This window comes from Scleropages formosus, chromosome 7 (assembly GCF_900964775.1).
Source record: "Scleropages formosus chromosome 7, fSclFor1.1, whole genome shotgun sequence".
NCBI classification, from domain to species: domain Eukaryota; kingdom Metazoa; phylum Chordata; class Actinopteri; order Osteoglossiformes; family Osteoglossidae; genus Scleropages; species Scleropages formosus.
The window spans coordinates 19,402,530-19,429,610 of record NC_041812.1 but is presented as its reverse complement, the minus strand read 5'-3'; the positions used below and the strand labels follow the sequence as shown (position 1 = coordinate 19,429,610).

Below are 27,081 nucleotides of genomic sequence, written 5' to 3'. Positions count from 1 at the left end.
GTAAATGGCGATTAAGCTGAAGGAAAAAAAAACTGATTATGATGATCTTAACCGTCGGCTCGCATTAAATCTGATCTCCGTTTTGGTTAAAATGTGGTTAATATTTGGATTGAATAGTTTACATGATGGTTTAAAAATCATCTAAACCTTGACGGCTGCCGTAGGTTACGTTTTGTCGCAGGATTTTTGCGTCATCGCCTTGGTGCGAAATCTTTCTAGTCCGAATCTTTGTTGGGTCTTTCCACGCTTTTTTGTAATTAATATTATTTTTATTAGGAATTTATTCTGCAGGATGAATTACTCAGACTATGATTCCGAAAACTACTCTTCAGATGAAGACGCAGATTATGTACCATCTGGTAGGTCAAACGTCGTTGTCGGTTGTGTACCTACCTAGCTATCCCACACTGTGTGTGTGTGAGTGTGAGAGAAGTAGTAGTAGTAGTAGTAGTAGTAGTAGTAGTAGTAGTAGTAGTAGTTGTTGTTGTTGTTGTTCGTGTAAAGCTCATACTAGTTTGTTATTTATATGTGTTATTTTGAAACCTTTCCTTTGCCGATAGTAAGTAATGATGCTGAAATCTAACGAATAATTTAAAATAGTTTATGTAAAATTAAACAAGGAAGCTTGTGTTGAGTGTTTTGAGCAGTTCTTCTAGTAGTTTCTGGCGGTTACTCTGCTGTCCCTCATTACATTAAGCTGCGATGGGACACGTTGCGTTACACTTCAGAACTGTGCGTTTATTAGTGCCACACTTCACATTCACTCTATTCAAGGTGACTTAGTTAGTAACAGTTTTAGATAAACTAAAGGAATTAACCATGATTTATACAGCAGGGTATTCTTGCCATATCAATTCAGGGTAAGTACCTCGCTCAAGGGTACTACAGAAGGAGTGGAACTCGAACCAGAAGCCTTCAGATTGCTGTGTGATGGTGGCCCAACCCACGACACTGTTTGCTGCTCCTAAGCACCTTTTTTTTTCTTTTTTTTCTTTTGTAGGAGCCATTTAATTGTACATGACCCCATATTTCTGAAGTTGCATCTGCCCATTCCAAAGAACCATAAATGCTACTGTAATACACAGTGATACATACATACATGCATTTAAGTGTTCAGTAATATTTGTTTTGCAGATGACAACCTCAGTGAAGATGACATGACGGAGTGTGTGAATGAGGATGCGCTGGAAGCTCCAGAAACTGACCGACCAGCTCAAGATGTAAAGAAAAAGAGCAGAAAAAGTGTAGGGGTCAGGTGAGTGACTGGACTGATGCTCTTAAGAGACAAGTTATTGTCCAAGTTTTTTGCATGAAGCCTTGTAGTAACTGAAGGACACGTGAGGATAAAATGCATGTCTCGCATCGAATGCATTTTTGAAACATACAAAGTTATGATTATTTCTTTATTAATTAGTTTTATCAGAGTTTCAGATGTTTGGCACAGTGGAAATCCTAGTCAGTTGGGATTCTTGAAACTTGCGTAAAAATTAATTTTCATAATAACTCATGTGTTGCAGAATTACTGAAACAGGAGACTTTGTACAGCCTTTTTATTTTTTCCTGGCAGGAAGAGGAAGAAAGGAGATTTGAAGCTTGAAGATGACAGTGGTCAGCAAGTAGAAGAGGGTGATGTGGCGAAGCAGAAGGATGATGAAAAGGAGAGAGACGAGGGCACTTCAACTGAGGAGCTTGAGAAAAAGAAGGCAGATGATCTTTGGGCCAGTTTTTTGAGTGATGTTGGTCCTAGACCCAAACATTCTGTTTCGGCACAAACCGCACCCGTTACTCCATCGAAGGTACGATGGACAGAGCAGTTGATCGGTTTCACTTCTGCTAGTATTTGTTGCAGCCATATATAAAATATTTTTCAAGATTCCTCTAGCATTGCTAAAACCTTGGTACACTTATGAAACTGTTTTAAAAACATTGTTTCTTGTTATCCTGAAGTCTGTGTGGTTCACCATGTGTTTTAGAAATTGTCTTAACCCTTGGTTGAAGGGTGAAACAATATTTATAGACCCTCCCCTGTTTTAATTCCTGTTTATCATAAATAGTAATTTATCATAAACAAATTGTGCATGGCTGGAGTAGTGAAATTGCTGTCATGTTTGGGAGGCTTTGACATTTTTCTGCTTTGTGTTATTTCAAAATTAGTTTTCCAGAGGATAGTTCTGATATTTCTGTATGTGCGAAGTATTAGTGGTAGCATCATTGTTGTTAGAATCACATTCTCGTAAGCAAAGGACCTAGGTTCTAGTCCCACCTCCAACAGTAAAAACTACATTTATACAGCTTTATATGTATTGTAAGGAGCTTAATGTACAAACCTCAGGTTATAAGACTTTTGAGACAGAAATCAGCTAAATGAATAAATAATGGTACAGTATGCACATGCAAAACACTTATTGGGGGGGATTCCACTAAAATGCCAAATGAATTTGAGCTACTTTTGCAGGAGTTTCTTTTAAACAGTTAATGGAGACTTCCATTTAAGATTATTCATGCATTTTACACTCGACTGCACTTAAATTGGTTTTCTGAAGGTTTTAACCATGATTAGTTTGCAGAGTCAAAGTTTTGTAATTAATTTTGTTCTTTGACTTGCTCAGTGTAGTTGTTGGCCTTTTCCTTAATTACACTGGTAAACCCCTGTCCTTCTTTATTTCCCGCAGGCTGATTCAGACAGCCAAGATGTGCTTGACAAGGTGCCCTCAGAGCCAGAGGAATACCCAGAAATACCAGAGGACAAACCCAAAGAGCTTACCAAGATCACAATCACGAAAGTATTTGATTTCGCAGGTGAAGAAGTCCAGTAAGTTAAACTTCATTCACTCACTAGCACTACCCCCCCCCCTTTTTTTTAATTCTTTAAATCATTGTTGTGTTAGTTTGAAACTGTCTACAGTGGCCTTCCAAATTGCTTGAACCCCCTTGAAATTCAGGATTATAAAAACACTATTGGTCATTTATGAATATTTGATTTTCTTTTTAAATTGATTAAAAGTTTGAGTTTTTGTAATGACATGTAGCTGGTTACCTATGCTGTTTATACTACTTTTTTGTTCATCTTTGTCAAGTGTGCCAGTAGTTTTGGAGGCCACTGCCTTCCATGTCACCCATGGCCATCAGGAAAAGAGAATCTGCACATATCCGAGGGCAGAGCACAGCTGCATCTCCTGCTCTAGGCATCTTTGTCCCCCTATGAGACATCAATTATGCAGCCAGATGGGGCACATCCACCTTGGCCTAGCAAATCATTCTTATCCCAGGAAAATATGGAGGTTATCGTGCCATTTTTCCATCTATCCCTAGTGTGTAATTAGCCGATTCATCAATGTCAGTTTTGTTCACCTGTATATTTAAAAAATCCTTTGAGAGGTTGGTGCCATGTGCAGTTTCTTTTGGCCCCCAGGTGGCAGTATAACACTAGGGTTTGTCACTAATGTGGCCAATATAGCCAATTTGCCATGCTGGAAGTGCATGATAGATCATACTGTGGTGGCAGATTTCAGGTGTGGATTGTTAGTGGAACTAATCATAATTGCTGAGAAGGAATCGTTACATACGCAAGGAAGTAAACTGAGACATGTGTGGTTTGCTAAGGCTTAACCTGAGCTTTAGTACTAAGTGCTGCGATTCCACTCATGCCTTGTACAACCACAGCAGTAACAAAGCATTCCCCAAAAAACCCTGTTTTATTAGGGCTGTCATTTAATTGAACTCCAGAGAACTGCCTTCTATTGGCAGGGAAAGGACACTTCTGTAAGCTTCTTGTAGAAAGTGTGTGTGTGTGTGTGTGTGTGTGTGTATGTGTGTTCACCATCAAGAGAAGAGTGAATGGGGGGCAGTCAGGCAGGACTTAACATAAGTCGTGAAAACTGTCAGCTAAATGAATAACTTTTATACACGAGGCTCAGTTGCCACAGAGGGGTTGTCAGCTGATAGTAATGGTGTATAAGAGCACACACTTTCATGGTGACAATATTTGAAGTTTAACTGCCCTGTAAATGTTGGTGAGCGTTTTCAAGTCTGTCAGCCAAGTGTCATTTTCTGTTATGCGTTGTGTCCTTTACTGAAAGTTTAAAAAAAAAAAAAAAAAAAAAAAAAAAAGAACTGGTTGCATCCAGTAATGGTAAAGCTTAGCCCCATTGACATTGTTATGCGCTCCTTTCTCTCGCTCACGCACACAAAATCCATTATTCTGAGGAACTAGCTTGAGTCAGGTTACTGGTGAGGAAAGGCACAGTGAATGCCCATGTTACAGCGGTAATTAAGGAATCCATTTTAGGGTGGCATGGTGGCACAGCAGGTAGCGCTGTTGTGTCACAGTTCCTGGGTGGTGCGAGAGGACATGGGTTCGATCCCAACTCAGTTTGTGTGGAGCTTACATGTTCTCCCTGTGTCTGCATGGGTTTCCTCCAGCAGTCCAAAGACATGCTGCTCAGGTTCCCCCATACTGTGTGAGTGACAAAGAGATTGCTTCACTGATGTATGGATGAGTGACCCAGTGTAAATAGTATATCTAGCAGTGTAAGTCACCTTGGTGAATAAGGTGTGTGGGCTGATAACACTGCATAGAGTTCATTGGAAGTCACTTTGGAGAAAAGTGTCTGCTAAGTAAATGTAAATGTTATGTAAATGAATCATTGAACTGTTTTGCTGCAGTGGCTTTTAATTGCAGTAGGCATTTGGTTTGAGGGAGGTGTAACTTTAAGTGTGTTGTTATGCATATGTGCACACGCTCACGCTCCTGCATGTACGAGTTTGTGTCAGCTTTCTTGGTGAGTGCCCTAATTTTAAGTATTGAAATTTTCTGTTTTATATTTTTGCAGTACTTTAAAATGTGTGGGTAGTACAGTGATGTTGTGGGTCATGTAGATGCCTCACAGCTCCCTGGCTGTGGGTTCAGATGTGGTTTTGAATCTGGCTCTCTCTGGAGTTTGCATGTTCTCTCCGTGACTGTATCTTTTCTCCCACTGTCAAAAGACGTTTCAGGTGAATTGGCAATTCTAAACTGTGTTTGAATGTGTGACTATTTGATTGCCCTGCAGTGGTCTGGTGTGCCATCCAGGGTGTGTCTTGTCTCACACCCTATGTTTCCTGGGCAAACTCTGGACAACCGCAACCCTTCAATGAATAAGTGGTTATGGATTATGGATGGCTGAATTAAAGTGTATACTCATTATAAATCGTGAGGACACAAAATGGAATTCTAGACCTTTATGAAGTTCTATAAACATTTAAAATTCTGAATAACCATTTTCATGCCTGTTTAATGTGAGCTGTCTGCAGCTCTCTAATACATACATTGTGTTAACTGTCTTGTCACCTCTGTGTTTCTCAGGGTCACTAAGGAGGTGGATGCTGACTCCAGAGAGGCCAGGAGCTTCTTGAAGACTGAAGAGGAGGAGGAGGAGGAGCCGCAGCAGAACATCCTCAGCAAGCCTTCTGTGCCGTTTCCAGCTTCAGGACCCAGGTGCGCCTCCATTGCTACCCTATTTCCATCGCATATCTCACTTTTACCCTTGCACCCTAGTATGTCCCCTTAATGGAATTCCCTGCTACATCAGTATTTAGCAGCATGTGTCTTAACACCCAAACCCCACACTAGCATTGGCTTGTGAGAAAGAGGCTTTAGAAGAGCAGCACAGAATAGCCTGTTGCTGTGTGCGAGCACAGTACACAGTGTGCAGTGTATTCTCTACCAGAACCATGCGGACGATGTCAGAGGGAGGCGTGGGTAATCCTTGCGGTTCTCTAGCCCTTTGATGTGTGACACATGCCGCTTGGCACCTTTCATCTTCCCACCAGGAGCTTTTAGTTGAGGCGGAAGTGACAGGAGCCGTAGTGCGGGGATTAGCTTGTTTCTTTCATTCTGAGCAGACAGATGCATGTACTTGTCCTCCTTCATGTGAAATGGAGAGTGAGAGGTTTCTGTTTCACTCTCTTTTTCTCCATCATGGTGCAGCGTTTTGTTCACGTATGCCGACAGAAGATGCTCTACAAAAATAGACTTGGCTCATTAGCTTTCAAGGTTTTACCTCCCTGTGGTCCTGTGTGTGTGTGTGTGTGTGTGTGTGTGTGTGTGTGTGTGTGTGTGTGTGTGTGTGTGCGCGCGCGCGCGCGCATGTGCGCCATTCTGGTGGTGGTTACCAAGTTTGGAACATTTTCACCGCGAGCCTTGTTAGAACACTAGTGTTTAAGATCCTGTTTCAAAAGAAACCCTGCTAACCCTGGAAGTAGTTTGACATCAGCCCTTAAGCACAGTTGTTGACAGGTTATTTTCCTATGATTATTTGACTTTGGTGTTGGTAGTAGCACAGCAATTTTGAATTCTGCCTGCACTGAACTGATATCCGTTCACTTTTTAAATCCATTGACGCTGGACCACAAAATAGTGCTGGTGTGGATTCTGAGGGTTATGCATTGAGGGAGCCAATGGATATTTCTGTGGTATTATATTCACATGTGTGATTGTGCAGTTGTGGTGTGTTTTGTACTGTGCTGACCATTTCTTTCTGAAGCCAGGTCCTTTTTTATCAGCAGATGCAGTGACTAAAATGTCAGAGGAGATTTTCAACACAAGCACTGGTCAGCAAAGACCCTGACAGGTCTTTGTCCATGTCCTTCCTGTTTCTCTGTTGCTATGGCAGTTAATGGCAGGAGGATGCAAGTGCCCTTCCTCTGTGGCCCTGGGCCATGGCTGATCAGGAAGCACTGTGTCCGGGGGGCTTTCCTCTGCCCTGGAGAGGGAGGGGAGTGTGTACGTTTGAAGAGAAAGGCTGCTTCGTCAAGCCCTGCTGCTGCCCCTGTACAAAAGATGTTTACATATGACACTTTTGTAAGTGGATCGGAAAGCCCTTTAAGCTCCAGAGAGGAAGCCTGTTGTCTCTGTTTGTTTTCATAACTCTTGTAATTATACATTAATTCTGGAAGGTTGCAGCACCTGCACCCCCCCCCCCAAGTAAAGGATACATCAGTTATGCTGATTTTAAAAAAAAAAGTTGTACTTCTTAGTAGAATAGCCCTACTTTGGACTTACTTATTAAGAAAGAGTGACTGCAAGATTCATTAGTATGTATGTGCACACGCGTGCTTGTGTGTTTACATGGGAGTGAATTGCTGGGATACCCATACCATGCTGAGGAGGGTCGGGCTGACCAGTGACCAGTCATGCGTTGTAAGCCAGGGCTCTTGGCCCAGCGCTGATGCTGCTTGTCGCCTTCTTGCCCTCCAGCCTGCAGGACCAGCTCTCTGATGGCAAAACCAGATGTGAGATGTGAAGAGCAGAGGAAACTGCTCTTCTTGGCTCTCCTGCAGGCCACCCTGTGGAACTGTGGGTCAGGGCCTGCAGATCAAGGCACAAAAGCAGCGTGTATGATTTAGGATCTGGGATGAGGACACCAGCAGCACTGAAAGTGCTGGCAGTTTTTTTTCCCCTTTCCTTTCCTTCTTCCCTGCGTCTGTCTGGTTGTGAGAGTGCGCAGATCCCCGGAAGAGAGGGGGAGAGGAGGGAGGCGCTGCCCTCCCTTCAGCTGGAAAAAGCACCCATGTGATTTGAGGTTAGTGCAGGAAAGGCCTGAGTCAGCAGAAATGCAGCTTCTCTGCTGGAGGCCGCGAACCTCGCTTAAAGGAACACACTGCCTTTATTAGCCTGCTTGTTTAACCATCTGTTGGCCTGAGTGCAGGTCTTCTGACTGATGAGAGGAGATTCGGAGTTGGTGATCGCTTTTGCCTTGTCATCTAACTCCTTTCTCTTCTTTTGTTAAGTGTATTGTTTTCGGACCTCGGTTTTTAATGCAGAAGGACAAGCAGCAGCTCAAGTGAAAGTGGAGGGTAAAAATAAAAATGTGGACGGTTCTAATAAAATGATAGTCCGCTCAAATGAAAACAAGTCCATAACGTTTGAGCAGACGCATCAGACCAAGGGCCAGGAAACCCTGCCAACCGCTGTCTTGTGCCCATCTCAGTAGATCTGCCTCATTTGCATATTCGTTCATGCATTATTCACGTGAAGTATTGGGTCTCTTGTTAACACTGATCGTTATGGTACAAGAATTGAAACTCATTCCTGCTCATGAATCAGACAAGTCTATAGGTATCAAAACCTGTGTTTTCAGGAAGTAGTCCCAGTAGTCCCATCAGCATTAACATGTGCCACTGCAGTGTCATCACCCCCCACCCCCCAAGACAGCTGAGTTCTTGTCTAAATACCTGCTTTGCACTCACAAACCGGTCAGGAATGTCTGTAGATGCTGTGTAAATTTGAGTGGTGAGGACAGTCTCTGGACACAGGTGCTGTAGTTTGGACCAGTGTTCAGGTTGGACCGTTGTTTAAAGGCCTCATTCCAAAGCAGGAGATGTAATAAAGCTTGACAGGGCCAGGTAATTTATTCATGAAGGCTGAGAACCTCATTAGCACAGAAATAAGGCAGCGTTCTCCAAGGGATGCTGGGCCACCAGTTCTAGAAGGCTCCACAGCGAGGCGTGAATGCAGAGAGCCCCCATGATGGGCCAGGGGCAGCCGTGTGGAGCGGGACTGGGTGACACGCCACTGTTGTGCTAGCAAAGTCTATTTAAAACTGGCCAACAGAGACTACTCCACAGAAAAGGGACATTAAATCTTTTCCCAGTGCTGCCTCTTAGCCTTATCCCTTTATGGAATTTCTCTGAAGGTGTCAAAGTGTGCATAATTGTTTGGTACCATCCGCAACAATATGAAACCATGTGTTAAAGAACTGATATACTAAATCAGATCAATTTAAAAATAGCTTTATTTGCAGAAAATGCATGTCTAACAATAGATGTGAAATGGTAACTCATATCTCAAACTTGTTTGTTTTGCTCCCTTCTGCAGGTTTGGCTTCCTGTACTTTCTCAGCAATGTTAATGGTCCCCATATGTGTTAGGCCCTCAGGCCTGGTTTTCTAATTATAGAGATTTGTCTTTGAATGGATGAAATACCCAGCAACAGCATGGAACCAGGGCTGCGTGAAGCGCAAATTCTGTGCGAGGTCACCGGGCTCAAGTGAGGTTAAGCACCTCAAGCAGGTGGTGACAGAGAGAGGACAGTGGCAGCTCCTCTGGCAGATGTGTGAATGTGTTAAACGTGCTGCTGCTGCAGGGGACAGAGCTGCTCCAGAGGCTAACAGTTCAGCTCAGCTTGTCACAAATCGGTGGGTTCTCTCCAGGTAAAGTAGGGTGACCACACTTAGCGTGACTATCACCAGTGGTGGGTGTGAACCAGCAGGACTGCAGCCCTTTCTCACAGGCTACTAGTAAGTGAGGGGTTCATTTAGTCCTGGTAATGAGAGGGTGCTGAAGGATGGGGTGCGAGACATTAAGCACTTCTGTGAGAGCGTCCCACAGTCGGCCTTTATGCAGAAGGGTCTTTCTCGAGACATCCGTCAGGGTCATCAGGCTGCTGGGATTCTTTCTGCATTTGTTTTGAAAAGTTCGAGGGTAGCTCAGGTGTGACCAGTACACTTTGGTTTATCTTTACCTCTCTGTATAAGATGGTGATTGAAATGCCAGGGGTGGCCCTGCTGTTGTACCCTTTTCCATGCCAGACAGCACTGTTGCATATAGTGGCCAGCGGGTGGCGCTCTTTGTGTGTCACAGAGAAAATGCTCATTTGCCTGTTTGTGCTGTAATGTTTCTACAACCCGAGCCATCCTGTTTAGAGGAGGACCGTTCAGCTGAGCTGTCGTTAATATGTGTCCAAGGTGAGGAGTCTTCCTTGGGTTTCTCGTTACCATGTGGGATTGTGATATTGTTGTAGGGATTGATGGGAGATGGAGCAGTTGTTTCCTGTTTGTTTTCTGGTTTGGACCCCTGGGGCTTAGCACTTGACCGCAGGAATTGCGCATGTTTTATTGAATTGTACAGAAGCGTGGTGAGTGACATCGAACGGTACACAAGCACTCTGAATGTGCAGACTTTTTCTCTTTCTCTGTGACAATTAGGCCGCCTTGTTCTGGAAGATTCCGATTTTTTTTTTCTTTCCTCCCTTCCCTCAGTGTCCCATAGTAGTCTTGGCCCAGAAAGAGAACTGGAATCATCCCGATGGGAGTTTTACAGTGTGGGTCTCCATGTGCTGTGAATGATGTGTGGAGAGGGTGGAACAGAGACGAATGGTACCCGAGACCTGTGTCCTGCACCCTGAAAGTCACTGCCGATGTCCCGACTTTCTCTAAGGGAGGGGGAATGGGACCACGTCTTTGATGTGGGTCGACTTTATGGCTGTAACTTTGAGGAAAGTCTGTGGGAGCTGCTCCTTACAGCCAAAGGACCCAGTCCAAGCCTCTTTGCTCCCACCTTGCCCCTGACCTCTGCCTAGGAAGTGGGGTGGGGGTTCCGACGACATTCCGCATAGCTGTAAACATGCTCCCCCTATACCTCCTCGTTCTCCCCTGGGCGAGAGCTCCACAAGTTTCCCACAATTAGCAGGCCCAACAGAAAGGCACCAAGTGTCTGTCAGTGATTAACAGGCTGGTATCAGTTACACATGCCTCTGGGGGCCTTGTGCTTATTTATGTGGCTCTGAGTTTTCTCATGTCTTGCAGAGTAAACGGGCACTCTGCTTAGCTGACCGGTGAGCGAAGGCTGGCTTAGCTGCTCGGTTTGCTGCACTTAAGTGTTAGCAGGCTGCAGACCACCTTGATTGTTTTCTGTCCATATCTTGCTTGCTTCTCACGGGCCTGCAGAGCACTGTAAAAGTACCCTGGGAAGCTAGAGTGATAGGCCTCTTGGGCCTTAGGCTGTGTGACCAGTAAGAAACCCACACGCTCACCCCAATGGCAACCATGCCTCAGGTGTTACCACAGGCCTCGTGATGCATCCTTGCTACATGGCAATTTGTAACGTCTGCATTGGGCATCGTTATTCAAAGAGGCATGTCCAGCACTACTGACAGCGAGGTCATTCTGTGTGTAGAACGTGGACCCATCCGTCAGCAAAGGCGTGAAAGCATTTTCCACAGCCCTGGAGCCGAGAGATTCTAGTTCTTCCACATTCAAAGGTGTTATGGCTTTTGAGGGATTTGAACGGGTGTTTCCTCGAAATTGTGTGCAAGTTTTCACCTGGGGCATCTGTACATGTTGGCATATGCTGATTTGTGTGTATGTGTGTGTGTGTGTGTGTGTGTGTGTTTTTATGACTTTGGATCACTTTAGACTGGGTTTACATTTGAGGCCAGGCCCCCCAGGGCTGTTAGCTGCAGTTGCCAGGGAGACAGCCAGAGGAGAATATGTGTGCGTTACTCATCACAGGGTCCAGGGGAGTCTGGGAATGTTAAGTGCTTTGGCTAAAAACCTCTCCTTCCCCCCCGAACTGGTCCTGTGAGGGGAACGGCACTTTATTTATGCATGTCTGACACAGAGCTCTTTAGCTGTTCTCGTTCCTTTATTTTCGCTCAATTGTCTGTCCAGGCCTCCCTCTAATCTTCAGTCATGTCAAAGATGTTTGTGTGTGGAGCAGCACTTTTTCTGGTTCCATGGTAGAACTGTCCTTGTACTAGATCAGGCCAATCTCTCCTGTACCTACATGACTTTAACCTTCCTTGACAACACAGCTTGGTTTGTTTTTCTACTAGTGGAATCTACTCGGGCCCTAATGTATAGAAGCAGGGTTTTGTGAGATTTTATTAGTCTTTTCAAAGTTTAAGTTATGTAGTATTCACTGTTTCTGATTAATGAAGTGTTAAGAATAAAATGGGGATTTTCTAGTACCTTGAATGGTAAATGGAGATAAAACAGATTGGTTGATAGAATAATGATTTAATGTATAGACTTTAATAAATCAACATTAAGTAAGTTTAGCTTTTGTAACATAAAAAAATGTAGCAGAAATATGTGTAGTTTTTTGTCTACTGTATGTTATAGCTCTGTAATAAATACTGAACCAGACAGGATGTAATTTTTACCTGTTTGGTTCCACACATCTTCAGCCGTTGTTTTTTTTAAAAATTATTTTATACAGTTCATTTACGTATGTATTTAAAATTGTAGTCTTTTATCCAGGCATTGTTATGGTTTCCTGCAAGGGCCCACTTTCATCAGCTGTCTGCAGTTTTGACCCACAACTTGACAAAGACTGAACTACACAATATTTTTTACTGCTGTTCTCCTTTTAATGCTCTAAGTGCTTCATAGCTCAGCCTTTGCTTTGTTCAGTTACAAACATCCCATCAGGTGCGTGGCTCTTGGCCCAGGGACACTTTGCTGTTTTGAGCATGGTGCTGTGGAGCTCAGCCTGCTGTAGGCATGGTGAGTAATGCCCACGTTGTTAGTCAGCATTGTTTGGTATGCTCTTCTAAATGCCAGTAGAAGGGGTATGAGAAACGAAGGGTGTAAAGAGGAGATTACTGACTGGAACATGGCTGTGCTTCGGTCTTTCTGTCTCATTTGGATCCTGTGGGATTCCTGCAGTGAGAGAGGAATTGGGGCCAGTAGCGGTTTGATGAGGACTTGTGCAGCGTTGGTATAAATAACACACTGAACATCTGCTCTTCCCACTTTCTTCTGGCATCTGGGAGATGGGTGGAGCAGGGTGGTCACGAAATATGTGCTGTACCTCCCTGTGAACTCAACACACTGACTTTGAGTGTCCCAGGATTTTAAAGTGTCGGAGTTGGAACATGTTTTCAAAGCTGAAAGCTGAGTTTTCCTTGAAATGCGGGATCAGTGATGAACTGTGGCTTTAACTGTCATTTCAGTGATTCTGATATGTGGTCTGTACTGTTTACTGAAATTACATTTATTCATTTAGCTTGTGTTTTTCCTCAGTGATGTAGAGCGATTACCGGTACATAGCTGAAACCTTTATCCAGGGTGACTTACAATGTTAGATGCTATCCTTACAAACACCCACGCATCTACACAACAGAGAAATGCAACAAACACATACAACAGGCAGTTTGCAGTCACAAATCCCCCTGAAACACATTTTTAGACTGTAAGGGGAAACCAAAGCACCTGGAGGAATCCAACACTAATACATGGAGAGATGCAGACTCCACATATACCAATACTGATTCGAACCCACATTAAAAACACACAGCCCAGAGACCGTGAAGAACCAGCTCTACTCACTGTTCCTCTGTGCTGCCAAATTCTGAAATTGTCATCATATGCTGTAACTCTTCTACTAGCACTCATCTGATGCAGGGTCATTTTAAAGGGCAGTACTTTTGGGGTTTTTTAAAAAAAAAAAAAAAAAAAAAAAACCCTTGCACGTCATGTACCCTTTCAGGGCTTCACTTTGTCTAACAAACCTGCCACGAGGAGGTGGGAATGTATTCTCTTGGGATCAGAAGGTCAGTCACCAGGATCCTGTTCTCTTCAGCATCTTTTTGCACCCTGCCTAGTTTCCCTTGCTCCTCTGCTCTTATTCTGGGCTGTGAAGGACTGTCTTCTTACCCCAGGATTGGGCTTTGTACCCTAAACTTCAAGGTTGATGTTTGGATTGACCATCAGTGAGCCCTAATGGTGTATTGATTTTTCTGTCAGGGCATGTTTGTACTAGCAGTATATACATCTGTGGAGACCCTCCCACCTAGGTCCATGAGCACAGGTTCTCTGACAGGGAAGAAGATTTCTTTTTTTTTTTTTTTTTTTTTTTTTTTTTTTTTTTTAAATTGCAAATCTGTGAAGTTGATTTTGTTTTTAAGCAGAAACACAGCTGTGTTTGTGTGTAACAGGGTGTTGTGTTAAGTGTAGGACTACCATCGTGCCTGGAGACGGTGTGAGGCCTCTGTTCCTCACCCACCTGTTGCTGTTGGACTGTTTAGGCTGCTTTGGGCATGGAAACATGACCTGTCATCGAGATGAGGATTTCAGCCAGCTGTGCCTCTGACCAGAAGCTGTTTATCATTGACCATGTTTGCAGCCAGTTTAGCCCAAACTTGAGTTTGCACTCCTGAGCAAACACAGACAGCTGACCAGGCACACACCTAGTCAAGCTACGATGTCACACTATAGCAGAAACCGGTAATTTAAAATATTTAATGAATTGAAGATCATAGAGAATATTGGTGGTCTTTGTAGCTCGGGTTGATGGTTGAGGTGTTCGGTTGTTCGCCGAGCTTGGCAAACACAATCAGTGACGACATCAGTGCGCAAGTTGTGATTTGTGTTGGATGCTTTCTCCTTTGTATGTAGTTTGATGGGTGGGATTGCCTGAATCTTCAAGGTAGGTCTTTTAGAGCAAACAGTACTTAAGTGTATTTCGCTTGATGGCAAGTAATTATAGCTATTATATTTATTTTAGGTCTATGGTTTAATTGTGCGTGGGTAAATTATGGAACACATTATGGGGACCCTGTGGACCCTTTTGTGGTGGTCTCTCACAGAAATCATTTCCTACTACAGTTGGGGAGAAACATCTGCCCTTCCATTTGTGCATCTTCCTGAAGGAAGACCTTCTCGAACTGAACTCGACTCACATCAGCAAACGCACCAGAGAAATGCTTTTCAAATTTACTGTTTTTTTTTTTTTTTTTTTATTGATGTGTTTGATTGATGGTCAGTAGGTGGATCCTGGCAAGAGACACATCAGCTGTGTTTCACAGCATGTTGAGGGCAGTATGTTCAGCCAGTTGAAAGTTTGTCACCTCTCTGCGGGATGTGGACAGAAGATACAGACAAATGCAATTTGTATTACCATTGAAGTGAACGCCATTTTCGTAGTGGAGTATGGGGGGGTGAGGAATTTTGCAGTCAAGTCCAAGTGGGGGCTAACATCTGGAAAAGTGCAGGCTTGTGTATTTCCTGCTGGATCACTGCATGGATGACTGAACTGAAATGCGTTTCTGCATTACTGCGCTGTTGTGTGCCATGAGACGCAGCACATTTAAGACTCGGTTAAAGACGAAAGTGTTCCCTGCTCTCCTTCAGGCAGCATACATGCAAGCGGAGGGTGGCCACTCCTACCCAGATCACACATACCTTGCCATACCACACATGAACATACTGGTGTGTCTGGAGGCATTTCTGTTTTCTTTGTACGTTACGCTCTGATTTGACAACAGTCCAGGTCCCCACACTCGTGCTCAGACACATACCTTTTTATGCATTTTAATCACTATAAAATGGAGGTTTTCATTAAATGCCTCAATTGTGAGGTCCATGTTTTGTTGCCTGACTCCTTGTGTGTGTGTGACCCCTGCCCCCTCTCTCTCCATAGTGTCAAGAGGCCTTCTGGCATTGGCAGCGTCCTGGGTCGCATCGGGGGGAAGAAGCAGAAAATGAGCACGTTGGAGAAGTCCCGGCTGGACTGGGACGCCTTCAAAGAAGAAGAGGGCATTGGAGAAGAGCTTGCCACACACAACCGGGGCAAGGATGGGTGAGTCTCTCCCACAGCCAACCACTACTGACCATGTCAACTATGTTTTGAGGCACACCATCCCTCTAGAGCTTCCCACCTTACAGAGGTGGTCTGCTAGACCAGTTTTTCTACCCCCCCCCCTTCATCCTTCAGAACTTACTCTTAGCACCCTGCTTGACAAGGAGTGAAGTAGCTGTCAGTGCTGTATAACATGTTGGTCTTTTTTTTTTTTTTTTTTTTTTTTTAAGTAGAGAAGGGGACATTCACAGGATGAATGAGTGGCTGCTTGTGGGTGTGCTCATTATGGGCCCGCTAAAACCAGGCTTTTCTGCTCCCATCATCCAAGCCTTAGTGTTTCAGTGCTCACTGAGCTGAGACATGCTGAAAGGCCTGGCAGTTGTTGTCAGTTTGTGATGCTCCAGCACTGACCTGATGTGAGAGAGGGAAGTGCTGTGTATCCTCTTACCCTCCCCCTCTTGGATTGACAAAGGATCTGCAGTGGACTCCTGGACCTGTCAGTCCCTCCGTTTTATAGCATCGCTATAAAGATGGCAAGGAGGTGTGTCCTCTATTCCATATGATTGACATTGCTCTGTGTAGTACCCCACTGATGGGGAATTAATCTGCTCTGTGGTCAGATAGAATTTGCACATGGATCACTCAGCAGGGCATCTTTGAGAAAACCCCAAGAAATGGAGCCGTGGATTTGACTAGTGCTTCAGTATCTCATTTTGAGTACTAAATGCAGGTATTGTTTGGGAGGCAGCTGATAGTATAGTGGTTAGAACTGGTGCCTTTGGTTCTGAAGGTTCCTGGTTCGAATATACCTTCTTGCTGCAGTACCTTTGAGCAAAGTATGCTGTGAATTACTCCAGTACAATTACCCAGCTGTATAAATGGGTAAACATTGTAAGTCAGCTGGTATAGGGACAGCTGGTAACATAGTGGTCACAGGTTCAAATCCTACCTCCAGCTATAGTACCCTTGAGTGAGGTACTTACCCTAAATTGCTTCAGTAAAGTTACCCAACTGTATAAATGGGTAAATAATTGTAATTAGCTTAACATAGTAAATTGCTTTGGAGAGAAGTGTCAGCTGAATGAATAAATGTAAGTAGGGGTTCATAGTAAAATGTTGAACTTAGTACTTAACTGGCCAATATTTATTGTGACACGTTGCTTTTCTTTTATTGGCATAGCCAAAGGTGCTACTCGTGAAGCATGAGGACTGTGGGACCATACCATTACTGCCTATTAGCCCCAACATAGCCCCACCTGGCACTTACAAGACATTGCTACATAGAGTTACAGCAGCTGTTGCTCCTTTAAGTGTGCACTGGCAGATGGACATTTTTCCATGTCAGGTTCCCTTAGACCACATGACCACTGTCACACTCGTCACAGTGGCCAGTTCCAAGCATGATGGTCTTTTGGCTGGTAGCCCAGGTGCTGGGCTGTCTAATTGTGTGGATACATTCTTGAAAGTGAAGGAGAAAGTGTGCTTGATGCTATGCCCTCAGAATACACAAATGGAGAGAACACAATTTTTACTCCATACTGGAAGTTGGTCTTTTTGTATGTGTGTGAGAGATGTCATGGTTACTTGGCAGTGTTTTGCAGGTGTCCATATAACGCTGTCATCCAAGGTGGTCCGGTGCATCCGTCAGGCAGGCCGAGGTTCACGGATTAGACTGTAGCTTTTTGTACTGCTGTTGGACTCAGCTTGAAGGAAAAGGAGGAATGTACATAAGACAGGTGGTGATGAGAAAAGGACATTACCTGAGGTGACAGGTGACTGAGGAAAGGAAGGATTAAAAATTCAGGAGATTGAAAGTGAGGGCCTGGAGTGGTGAGGTGAGCAGAGAAGAAAAGGGAAAAGAACAGAAGTGACAGCAGGAAGTGATGCTGAAGATGGTTGTGCAAGAGAGAATTATTAGAGTAAAAGGAAACTGGAGAGTAAAGTGAAAATCCAGAAGAAGCAGGGTGACAGAGAGATGATGTCTGTAAAGGGAAGGTGGGATCTGTGGTCAGCGGAAACAAAGCGCTCACGATGTTTAGGTGTGGCAGCTTACTGGAACATTTAAATTACACTTTTTATGGTGACTTAAAATAACTGAATCCGTAAATTAGCTGATAGGGTCAGACTGGAAGTGAGCAATTAAACTGTAAAAATAGTTTGAAGTGCTGCTGTTTTTAGTTCTTTTCTTCATGTATTTGTCAAATATTAAAATGCAAATTGTGTTTTTATTGTGGTGATTTTTATCATCTTGGATTACTCTTCAATAATAGCTGTGGCTGAATTATGATGTTTTGGCCATTGTCTTTTGAGATTACAAATATTTCTCATTGCTTGAAGTTTGGTACATTACGCCCACAGGGTAGAAGTTTGACAGCTGGGGGTCCAGTGGCAAAAGTGCTTGTGCTTGTGAAGACACTGAAAGTGACATAACGCTGAACAAATGGTGTGTGTGCACAAGGCAGCCGGGGGTTGTAGGATGTTATCGAGTTAATTTTTGTGTTCTTTGTTGTCCTCGTAGTGCCACATTGGTTCAGTTTCTCCACTGATGCTGCTCTCTGCTGAGTGTGTACAACTTGTCATTCTCTTTTCACACATTAGTTACAAGGATGGAGCTGTAGTTAGATCCAGAGGGTGGTTATCACCTGTTTTGATCACAAAAGACATATCCCATAAGTGAGACAAAATACAAACCATTACTAGTGCATGCTGGGAACATAATGAGAACTTTAAAATGCACCAAGTTACCTGAAAAGTCAGCTTCAGTAGTTATATGAATTGCAGTGAACATTAGATAAATATTAACCTTGCAGCTGTGTATGCAAAATAATTCAGTCGGTTTTGGAATGTGCCAAGGCACTCTAATAAAAAAGTGGGTGTTAGAACTGGCGTGTCAGAAATGGGTAATATACCGTTTTTAATTGTTAGTAGCTTGGACAGTAATTTTTATGTGTGGCCTGTGGGTTTTTTTTCCGGGCCAGTGAATCATTTTAAGACAGGCAAAAGAATGGGTACCACTGGGTCATGGGTGGAATTACGATTGAAAGGGACGTGTCTTTGTGGTTGCTGCTGTGTACTGGGGAGTTATTAAAACTGATTTTATGCTTGAAATTTGTGTTTTCAAGTTTACTTGTTTGTAAGTGTGCTTTTTGAAAACTTGGCAACACACCCAAGAGCAAGTGGGTAGTACAGTGCACCCAGATGCCTCAGTGAAGCAAGAGATGAGCGCTCTCTCCTGTGGCGTGCTCTAGTTAAGTGTTGGAAGTGCCCCAGTGGTTCTGTTGCAGTGGGGGTCGGTGCAGATTACACTGAATACTCAGTGAGCACACCCGTGTGCAAATGCCTTATACACTACCTGCGCACAAATGCTTGGGCAGCTGTTACCCCACATTTCCAGCATGTAACCAAGTCCAACACCTCCATCACGGCTCCACACCAGGACACTGACAGCTCATCACATGCTCTGGATTAGCTAGTGTATTAACTCTCACACAGTAATGCTGCTGGGAATTATATTATGGCTAAAACCTTATTACCTTATTTGGTGTTTGTGTGCACAAATCTGTTTCACTAACTGTGAACGGATAGCTGATATAAGCAAACGAAACAAACCTAACATTGATTTTTTTTTTTCATTGCTTATTTTAATACTTTGCTTTATTTTCGCTAGAGGTCACACAATTTGCCCTTGGCCCAGGTTGACAGCAGCTGTCTGTGGGTAACAAGTTACAGGATGTTTGTTAAACACTGTGCTGTTTACGTATCTTGGTGTTCTGTTGCTGTTTACTTTTATATATACATAATTATTCTGTACATTTACTCGCTTATTTATGGGGGCCATTTGGTACACCTTACACCACAGTGAAAATCTGCCCTGTAATACCTAAATAAAGCACTAAAGATGGCAGACTTCAGCACCTTCTGGTTAGAGTTAGTCAGCCTTCATCTGTGTCTAACCATAAGTGTTTATAGTACCGATTTATACAAACCATTGTATACCGAAATACTCAAACTACATAACAATCGTCAACCAAAAAAGGAAAGTAGACAATTGATGGATAGTAAAATCGTTCGCTAAAAAGTTTACTGCTTGTTTAAGTAGAATGTTGTACACTGAATAAAAGATTTTTTAAATTAATTAAAATAAGTTTCTAAACCGGGGAGGCGCAGTGGGTTGGACCAGGTCCTGCTCTCCGGCGGGTCTGGGGTTTGAGTCCCGCTTGGGGTGCCTTGCGACAGGGCGTCCTGTCCTTGGGGTGTCCCCTCCCCCTCCAGCCTTACACCCTGTGTTGCCAGGCTAGGCTCTGGCTCCCCGCGACCCCAAATGGGACAAGTGGTTCAGAAAGTGTGTGTGTGTGTGTGTGTGTTTCTAAACCTAAAATAGCTTAGTTGTAACAATTTTCTTAAAATGCTGTGTAAAACTATGCTGCTGCATTAATACAGTCAAAGGTCAAGTTGTACTGAATTGTATGTTGTGCCTAAACCTTTAGCTATGTTTTTGCTGTACCACTGGTCTCTTGTGTCTTATAACACTGAAACACTTGTTGTTAGAGTATTTTAATTAAACACATGAACATACTGCCACTCCTTACTCTTTGTTTTTAGATGTCAGGAGGCTGAGAAACGGTCATGAAAAAGGCAATGGATCTGTGTCATCAGCACTCTGTCTGCATGTGGTGGTGTTGATCTTCTCCCATCTAAGAGGGGCAGGGCTGCGACAGAGTGCAATTGCTCCAGAAACGAGTGCATTATTTTTTGTTCCCATTCAATTATTGTGGTGTAGTAGCCCCAGGAAAGACATACTTGTGGTCTCTTAGTTGCTGACCCTCCCACGGTGTTAAGGAATTACTGTTGCCATGTTCTGTGTGTCTTTGTGTGGGGCTAGTCAGAGCCACAGCCACTGTGCTTCATACTTTCAGCCGTTGGTTGCAGCACTGCACCACTGGTATCTTGCAAAACGAATGCTGGATATTTTTGTGCACAGTCTTACTGGTAGTGATTCACATGTACTGCAGTAGCCCAACCCCCAGTGCTGTTTTTGTCTCAGTCTCCAGCAGATCTCCTCCCTGAATCCTCTGTCATAGGTTGGAGAATGGGCAGCAAAGTCCTTGATGTCTTCTTTCAGGCTCGCTCTTTCAAGGGTCAATCATATCCTCCTTAGAATTGGTCTGCAGCCCAATATGAGGCACTCAGGGTCTGTAGGCTCTACCACCAGGACCTGATTTGAGAAAGATTGTTTGTACTTCTCAGCCTCATTTCTTTGATATCCTATTAATTCCATTACAATGTTAACCTGTTGGGAAGTTTGAAATAAGAAAGTCTTTCACCAGGGGCATCATGGAAACATACCCAAGAACACCTGACATTAGAAAATGAATGCAATGGGGAAACTTTTACCTAGCGAATAGGTAATGGCCTAGTTTGATCTGAGGGAGTGAGAAACGTGGTACAAACAAACCTGTACTTGCATAAATTCGACTTGCGTATATCCGGATTTACATTAAAAATTCCCAGCATCCACATTATTTATGGATAGCACTTTTATTTTACGCACATCTGAAATATGTTACGCGCAAGGTGGTGTAACCAGACAAGGCAGGAAGCTGCATCTTTGCAGTTCTCGTGTGTTTTGATCTGTGAACGCATCTCCCCTCGTTAGTGTAGTGCTTTTTTTGCATATTTTCTACCCTCTTCATTACTTACAATACCTGGCGGTAAACGTCCGCTTGAAGAAAATGAGAACCGTCTTGCAAGTGTACAACAATTGATTTGGAGATGAAATTAAACATGAAAAGGAAGTATGAAGGTGGACAAAGATTGTCTATAGCACGGGAACAAGGCTTTGCCAAATCGACTATAAATATGATCGTGAAGTATGCTGCACGTGAAAGGAACAGCTGGCATGAAAGCAATAATAATAATGAAGAAACGTCAAGGTGCAATAACAGATGGAAAAATTATAAATTACACAACAACAGCACCCTCTTGTGTGCCAGCATACTACTAGCTATAAGGTAAGCACGCACAGTACGATGCCATATGCGTACTGTATGCAGTAGTCAGTTTTTTTAATTTTTGCTTTATAGAAATGTAAAAATTTAATTCATTGACTAGGCCTATGACTTATTACAGTATTTAACGTCTGACGTTTACTAGAGAATTATATTGTGTAAATTTTTTTTATACCTGTGCTTGCAAGAAATGTGAAGGAAATGAGAAGGCTTGGCTCTGTAACGGGTGGAATCTGACATACGTAAATTTTGACTTGCGGAAGGAGTTAACGTTCTGTTTGCGTAAGTCAAGGGGTGTCTATTTTCACAGTCATATCATGAGTCATCACAAATGCTAGCAAAGCACAAAGACACAAGCAGTCATGAGCTGCAGACGAGTGTTCGGTATTCCGAATCAGCAGTTGAGGGCCTTGTGGTGAGAGAAGCAGGTACTACAGGTACCTCAGTCCATAAACCACTCATTTGGCTCTGAAATTACAGGTTTCAGTGTGTCTGCTCCAAATGATGGCCTGTGGTTGACCAACGGAGGGCCAATGCCCTAAAAGCCAGAGGTGGCCCTGGCAGTAGAGGCCTCTAATTACTCAGTGCTCTCCACTTTGTGTTCTGCAGTCCTTGTGGCCTCATGCCCCCTGGAAGGGATGGCTGATCACCATAGTACCCTCAGTGAAAACATTGTTCTAGTTGTATTTCTGTCTGTCTTTCATTATTCATCTCTCAAGCCTTTTCCTTCTGAAGAGCTCGAACTTCTTATTCCATTCCTAAAATGGCAAGATTGTGTAAATATTTCTGATATATGCAGTATTTGCTTGTATTGTGTGTGTACATACACAATATATCAGTCACCAAAGTATATTTTGGATTACTTATATGGATACTTACACTGTGATTAGCCTCCTAAGTAGATATAACGGGCATATAATATGCATCCCTAACACTGCTGATACCCGTTTTGCCCTTAGAACATGTTGGGTTTGTTGAGGAATGGGCCCAACAAAGTGTCAAAAGCAGACCACAAAGATGTTGGCCGATGTAAGAACAGACTGCTCAATCAAATTACGTCATGTATGGAGTATGCTGGACCGTCAGAAAGCCTTCTGCGGTTTTCACGGGTGTTATCAAGAATTGTTCACTGCCCAGAAAACAAACAACTAACGGCTATGGAACAGAGGCTGATACAGTTCCCACAGAGTAACAGAGAGGGTCATCAGAACACTTATAGATGGCAAAAAAAGTGATCCCAAAAGAAGCAAGCAATCTAAAGCATGTTGTACATAGCTGCAGGTGGGTTTTAGTAACCAAAGACATCACAAGGTTCCCATTATGTGAGTGATAAAGGAAAGTATGATGGTAGTGGGGTAAGGAACATAGTAAATGGTGGAAATGGGAATAATGATTCTGGTTCAAGCTGTTTCATTCTAATGAAAAGACTAGGATATGATATTAAAAACAATTTCTATTGGTCTGTCCTACAGCATGTTAATAATTCTGGCTGGTGGTGGCAGCACAATAATCACATTGCCTGTTTTGTACTGGTACCCGGAGCTCCTGTGCTACGAGTGAAACTTTGGGATATCTGAATGATCATGCCAATCGGATACATCCATACATGGCAAAAATGTACCGGTCTGCTAGTGAATCCTTCAAGCAGGGTTATGGTCCATGCCACAAGGAATCATTCAGGAACTGTTGTTCTTACTGCATTTGGCCAGTCACCATATCTCAAATCTGCTGACTATCTGTTGGGATGAGATCAAACATGCCAGTTGGGGTAGAGATATGCTGTCAGCCAGTTTGCAATAACTGCTGGAAGCAAGAGTCAGAGTTGGTCAGTTTCTTTCTAGTGTGCTTTTTCACACAGACAAATTCAGGTTCTTCTAATGGCATATGGGCAGTGAGCTGTACGTAATAATTTGACCATGCAGATGGTATGTGTGTTTATATAGAACTAAAAATGGAGGAAAACCTCTAATTCTGTACCAGTAAAGTACCATTTTGAATTGGGTTTTGGCTGTGTCCTCTCAGTGCCCACTTGCTTATGGTAACTCATAGCATTATGTAAGAGAAGATGAGAAGACAAGCATGCTTACACAGAGCCCTAACATTCCAAAACTGTGGTAGGGAGGACAAAATACAGGAGCACTGCGCATCTGTAGGAGGCTTTGAAAATAATAAGTGTTTGACATTCCAAATTACTGCCTTATGAAGCAACTCCCTTCTCCCATGTCCATCTCTCTGGGAGAGATGCATTTCCAGCTGGAGAATATGCTATCTTGTGGATGCTTCGGGTTTGGGATGGAATGCGATGTCGACATGTGCAAGACAACTTGGGGAATTTTAGATTGCTGAGCTGTGGATAGCCTTTCCCAAATCGCCCAACTCCCGCTCTGCTTGGAGTGTATGGTGGACATTTAGAGAACAAGGGATGGCTACTCTCCCTCTGTCAAGTGGAGTAAACAGCTGGTCACCCCATCACCCACCCCCTGGAGTAGGGTGCAGATGCTGTTTTTTTTGAATTGGTGAGGACAGTATGTGGTTATGATTTAACTTCCCACACGCAGTCTGCTGCTGCTACATGAATTTGCTTACATGCCAGCTGACTTTCAGTTTATTTTATTGCACCCTGAGCTTGTCACTACTGATTCTCAACATGTACCTGCACATGTAGTATCAGCAGCTACTGGTACTCATAACCAACAGGAAAGGAGATCTTCCCCGTTCTTCAAAGGCTTTGGTATGCATGGATTGCAGATGTAGCGTATATTTACATTTGTTGATTTAGCTGACACTTTTCTCCAAAGCGACTTGCACTATTGAGCTACTTAGAATTGTTTACCTATTGATACAGCTGGGTAATTTTGCTAAAGCAGTTGATCAGTGGTGCTACAGCTGTGGGTGGAGTTTGAACCTGAAATCTTTGGGTCTAAAGGCAGCAGCTCTAAACTATGCTATCAGCTCCCCCTGGTATCTGCTAATGAACAGACTTTGCTCTGAAGGAGGTGAAAGGGTGTAGGAAGGGGAGGTGATACACAAGGAGCAAGTGGAAGAGATGCAAACCTTGTTGACTACATGGGAGTAACCATAATGATATGGCTAACAAACATGTTTAGAATGGCTGCTTGTACCCGCTGTGAGACTGGCGGGCTAGCCACAGCTACACACAATGCCCTGATGAACCCCTTGTGTCAGACCCTCCCATGTCTCTGCAGCTGAGGAATGTGCCATCAAAATGTCTTTTTTTGACAGAGGAGCTGTGTTCCCTTTCCTTAGCACTGTTTGTGAACTCTTTTGCTCAGCGGTGACAAAGCCCCTGCCATCAGACCCTGCCTCTTTCAGAGGATTTATGCTCCTATCTGTCTTTTAATCACCGCTGTATTTTTTTTGTACACAGGATCACTGTCTCTTATGTTTTCGTGTTTGATGCTGTGGAATTTTTATGCCTGACTCTTTATTCAGTGTCCACCCTTACCCTGGAGTACTTACTGATTTACTTGAAATGTAGAAAGTCCTTTATGTTCAGGCGGCACTGGAGGAGAACTTTGACATTGTTCACAGTTATGCGAGTCTGCACAGAGTAGGCATCATGGTACTCCAGTAATTCCATTAGCCTCTGTGTAAAGAGGAGTCTCCCAATTGAAAATGGGAAGAATAGCATAAAAATGATTCTATTCTCATGTTTACACTGTGATACTTACAGGTAGATGTGTGTTTTGTGTTCCACAGTTAAATGTCACTGTGTACTGGATGAAAAAGACAGTAAAAATGTCCTTCTCTACCCAGGTACCTGGAAAGGAAGAGCTTCCTAGAGAGGGTGGACTACCGTCAGTTTGAGCTGGAAAGGAATGTTCGCATGAACAACATGAAACGATGACAGGAGTTGGGAGTACACACACACACACACACACACACACACACACATACATTGATGGCTCACACATCTCCAACATAACCACCACACCTTATGCTCTGTACTTTTCATGGTTTTTCTGGCCCCACCCAGTGATCTGTTTGCCTGCAGGTAACTTGTAACCTCTCCTACATCCTTGCTGTAAGAGTCAGCAGGACTGTCATTCTGCACAGGCCCCACCATAATACCCACTGCAGTAAGAGCTGCAAGTATGCTTGGTGTAGGCGAGATGAGCACTGGGATACCATTGCTGCTCTTTCTTCTGTTTTCAGTGGGCAGAAGACATTTAGATTAATCAGGTATGACTATGACACAAGCTTCTGTTGACCAAGCCATAAATATAATGGCTCCTCCTAACCAAGCCATGAATAAGTAATGGAGATAAAGATCACTGTTCCTGTTTTCATCTTCTTCAGTTCTGTGATGCTTGAATATTCATAAATTTGAGTTTCAGTAATGCTAAAATCTCCCTTTGTTTAAACCAATGTCTGTGATTCAGGTGGGTTAGTGCATGTTTTTAATGTGTTTTAATACACAAAACATAGTTTCAGCTCTTTGTATATAATGTCATTTGTGTTGTATTGCCTTACCGATTAAAAGAGGGAAGTCTTTGCTATACTGTATGTGTTGTGTATAATATATTTTTTCCCTTGATCAACAGTAAATCTCTAATTTTACCCTAGTTTGACAAAAGCACAAGGAAGATGTACCCAGAATGCCATTGCACCTGTACAGCCATCTTCTCTATGTTTAATAAAAGACCTCAGCACAGTGTAATTACATAGCAGTGCAGAGTAAAGTCAACAGGGAGATTATACAGTAGAACACTGGTAAGCTCTGACAGAGATGGGCTACTTTGGGGACTCTGTTTTGTTGGCCACAGACTGGGGTGCTTCAGTGTAGTCCATCTACACATTAACTCAGTTACAGCTGCAGTATTTTTAGTTCACTTCAAGTCATCATTGTGATGTGTACAAATGTGACTGTTACAAGGAATAAAGTGGGGTATGGATTTTTCATGTTCGATGAACTTTCTATCAGTACTGGTCACATTCTTCCTTTAATGGTGTATAATGTACAGTTATCTTTTTGTTTTTGTTTAGTTTATATTTCCTGCATTGTGTTGCCCAGCTACTGCATTTTACCCACTTGAAATTATAGGGGTTGTACCTAGAGAAGTTTCCCCATCTGGGCAATAAATATGCACAAAACCTTTTGACCACAACTCCAGTTCTGAGCCAGTACTCTGCACTACAGAGCATTCCTCATAACAAAGGTGTGGTGGGTCTCAACCAAGCACCATATCCATCCATTTTCTACATTTATTCATTTAGCTGATGCTTTGTCTCCCATGTGACTTACAATGTTAGTCTACCTACAACTATTTACCTATTTATACAGCAGGGTAATGTTAATGGAGCAATTTTGTTGCTAAGTACCTTGCTCAAGGGTGCTACAGCCAGAGGTGATCAAACCTACAACCTTTGGATCCAAAGGCAGCAGGTCTAACCACTATGCTACCAGCTGCCCTTCAGTACGTTACTTACAAAAAGAAGCCCCTGGCGAGCTATACTTGACCTCAGCTATCTTTATAGTAACATCCCTTCTCCAAACCCATCTCTTCACCTATAGCTGTAAATCCCCAGTTGTAGGCCTCAAGATTTATATGATCGCTTATTGAAGGTTGTTCACTTGGAATTTGTTCCTGTATCTGTACTGGAGCAATCAAACTCATTCCTTTATTCACTCTCTTTTACATAGACATTGATACTTCCTTTTGTTTATTTTCCTTAGCAAAAATGTCATGGCTTTTTGTAAAGGAACCAG

General features: G+C 43.2%; 1 protein-coding gene across 1 annotated transcript; it reads left to right on the top strand.

Annotated features, from left to right (window-relative positions):
* Positions 1 to 193: 193 nt before the first annotated feature.
* On the top strand, positions 194 to 26,466 carry cfdp1 (craniofacial development protein 1). The gene is made up of 7 exons (XM_018726618.2): positions 194 to 359; positions 1,135 to 1,255; positions 1,568 to 1,796; positions 2,673 to 2,812; positions 5,345 to 5,476; positions 15,184 to 15,342; positions 25,128 to 26,466. Exons 1-7 carry the CDS (start codon positions 293 to 295, stop codon positions 25,216 to 25,218), a joined length of 939 nt encoding a protein of 312 aa, XP_018582134.1. The 5' UTR covers positions 194 to 292; the 3' UTR covers positions 25,219 to 26,466.
* Positions 26,467 to 27,081: the final 615 nt, after the last annotated feature.

What these genes read in the sequence shown, in the direction of transcription:
- cfdp1 (XM_018726618.2), top strand. Translation starts at nt 293, where the DNA reads ATGAATTACTCAGACTATGATTCCGAAAACTACTCTTCAGATGAAGAC. An exon ending in CGCAGATTATGTACCATCTG is followed by an intron (nt 360 to 1,134) that starts GTAGGTCAAACG and finishes TTTGTTTTGCAG; the next exon opens with ATGACAACCTCAGTGAAGAT. An exon ending in AGAAAAAGTGTAGGGGTCAG is followed by an intron (nt 1,256 to 1,567) that starts GTGAGTGACTGG and finishes TTTTCCTGGCAG; the next exon opens with GAAGAGGAAGAAAGGAGATT.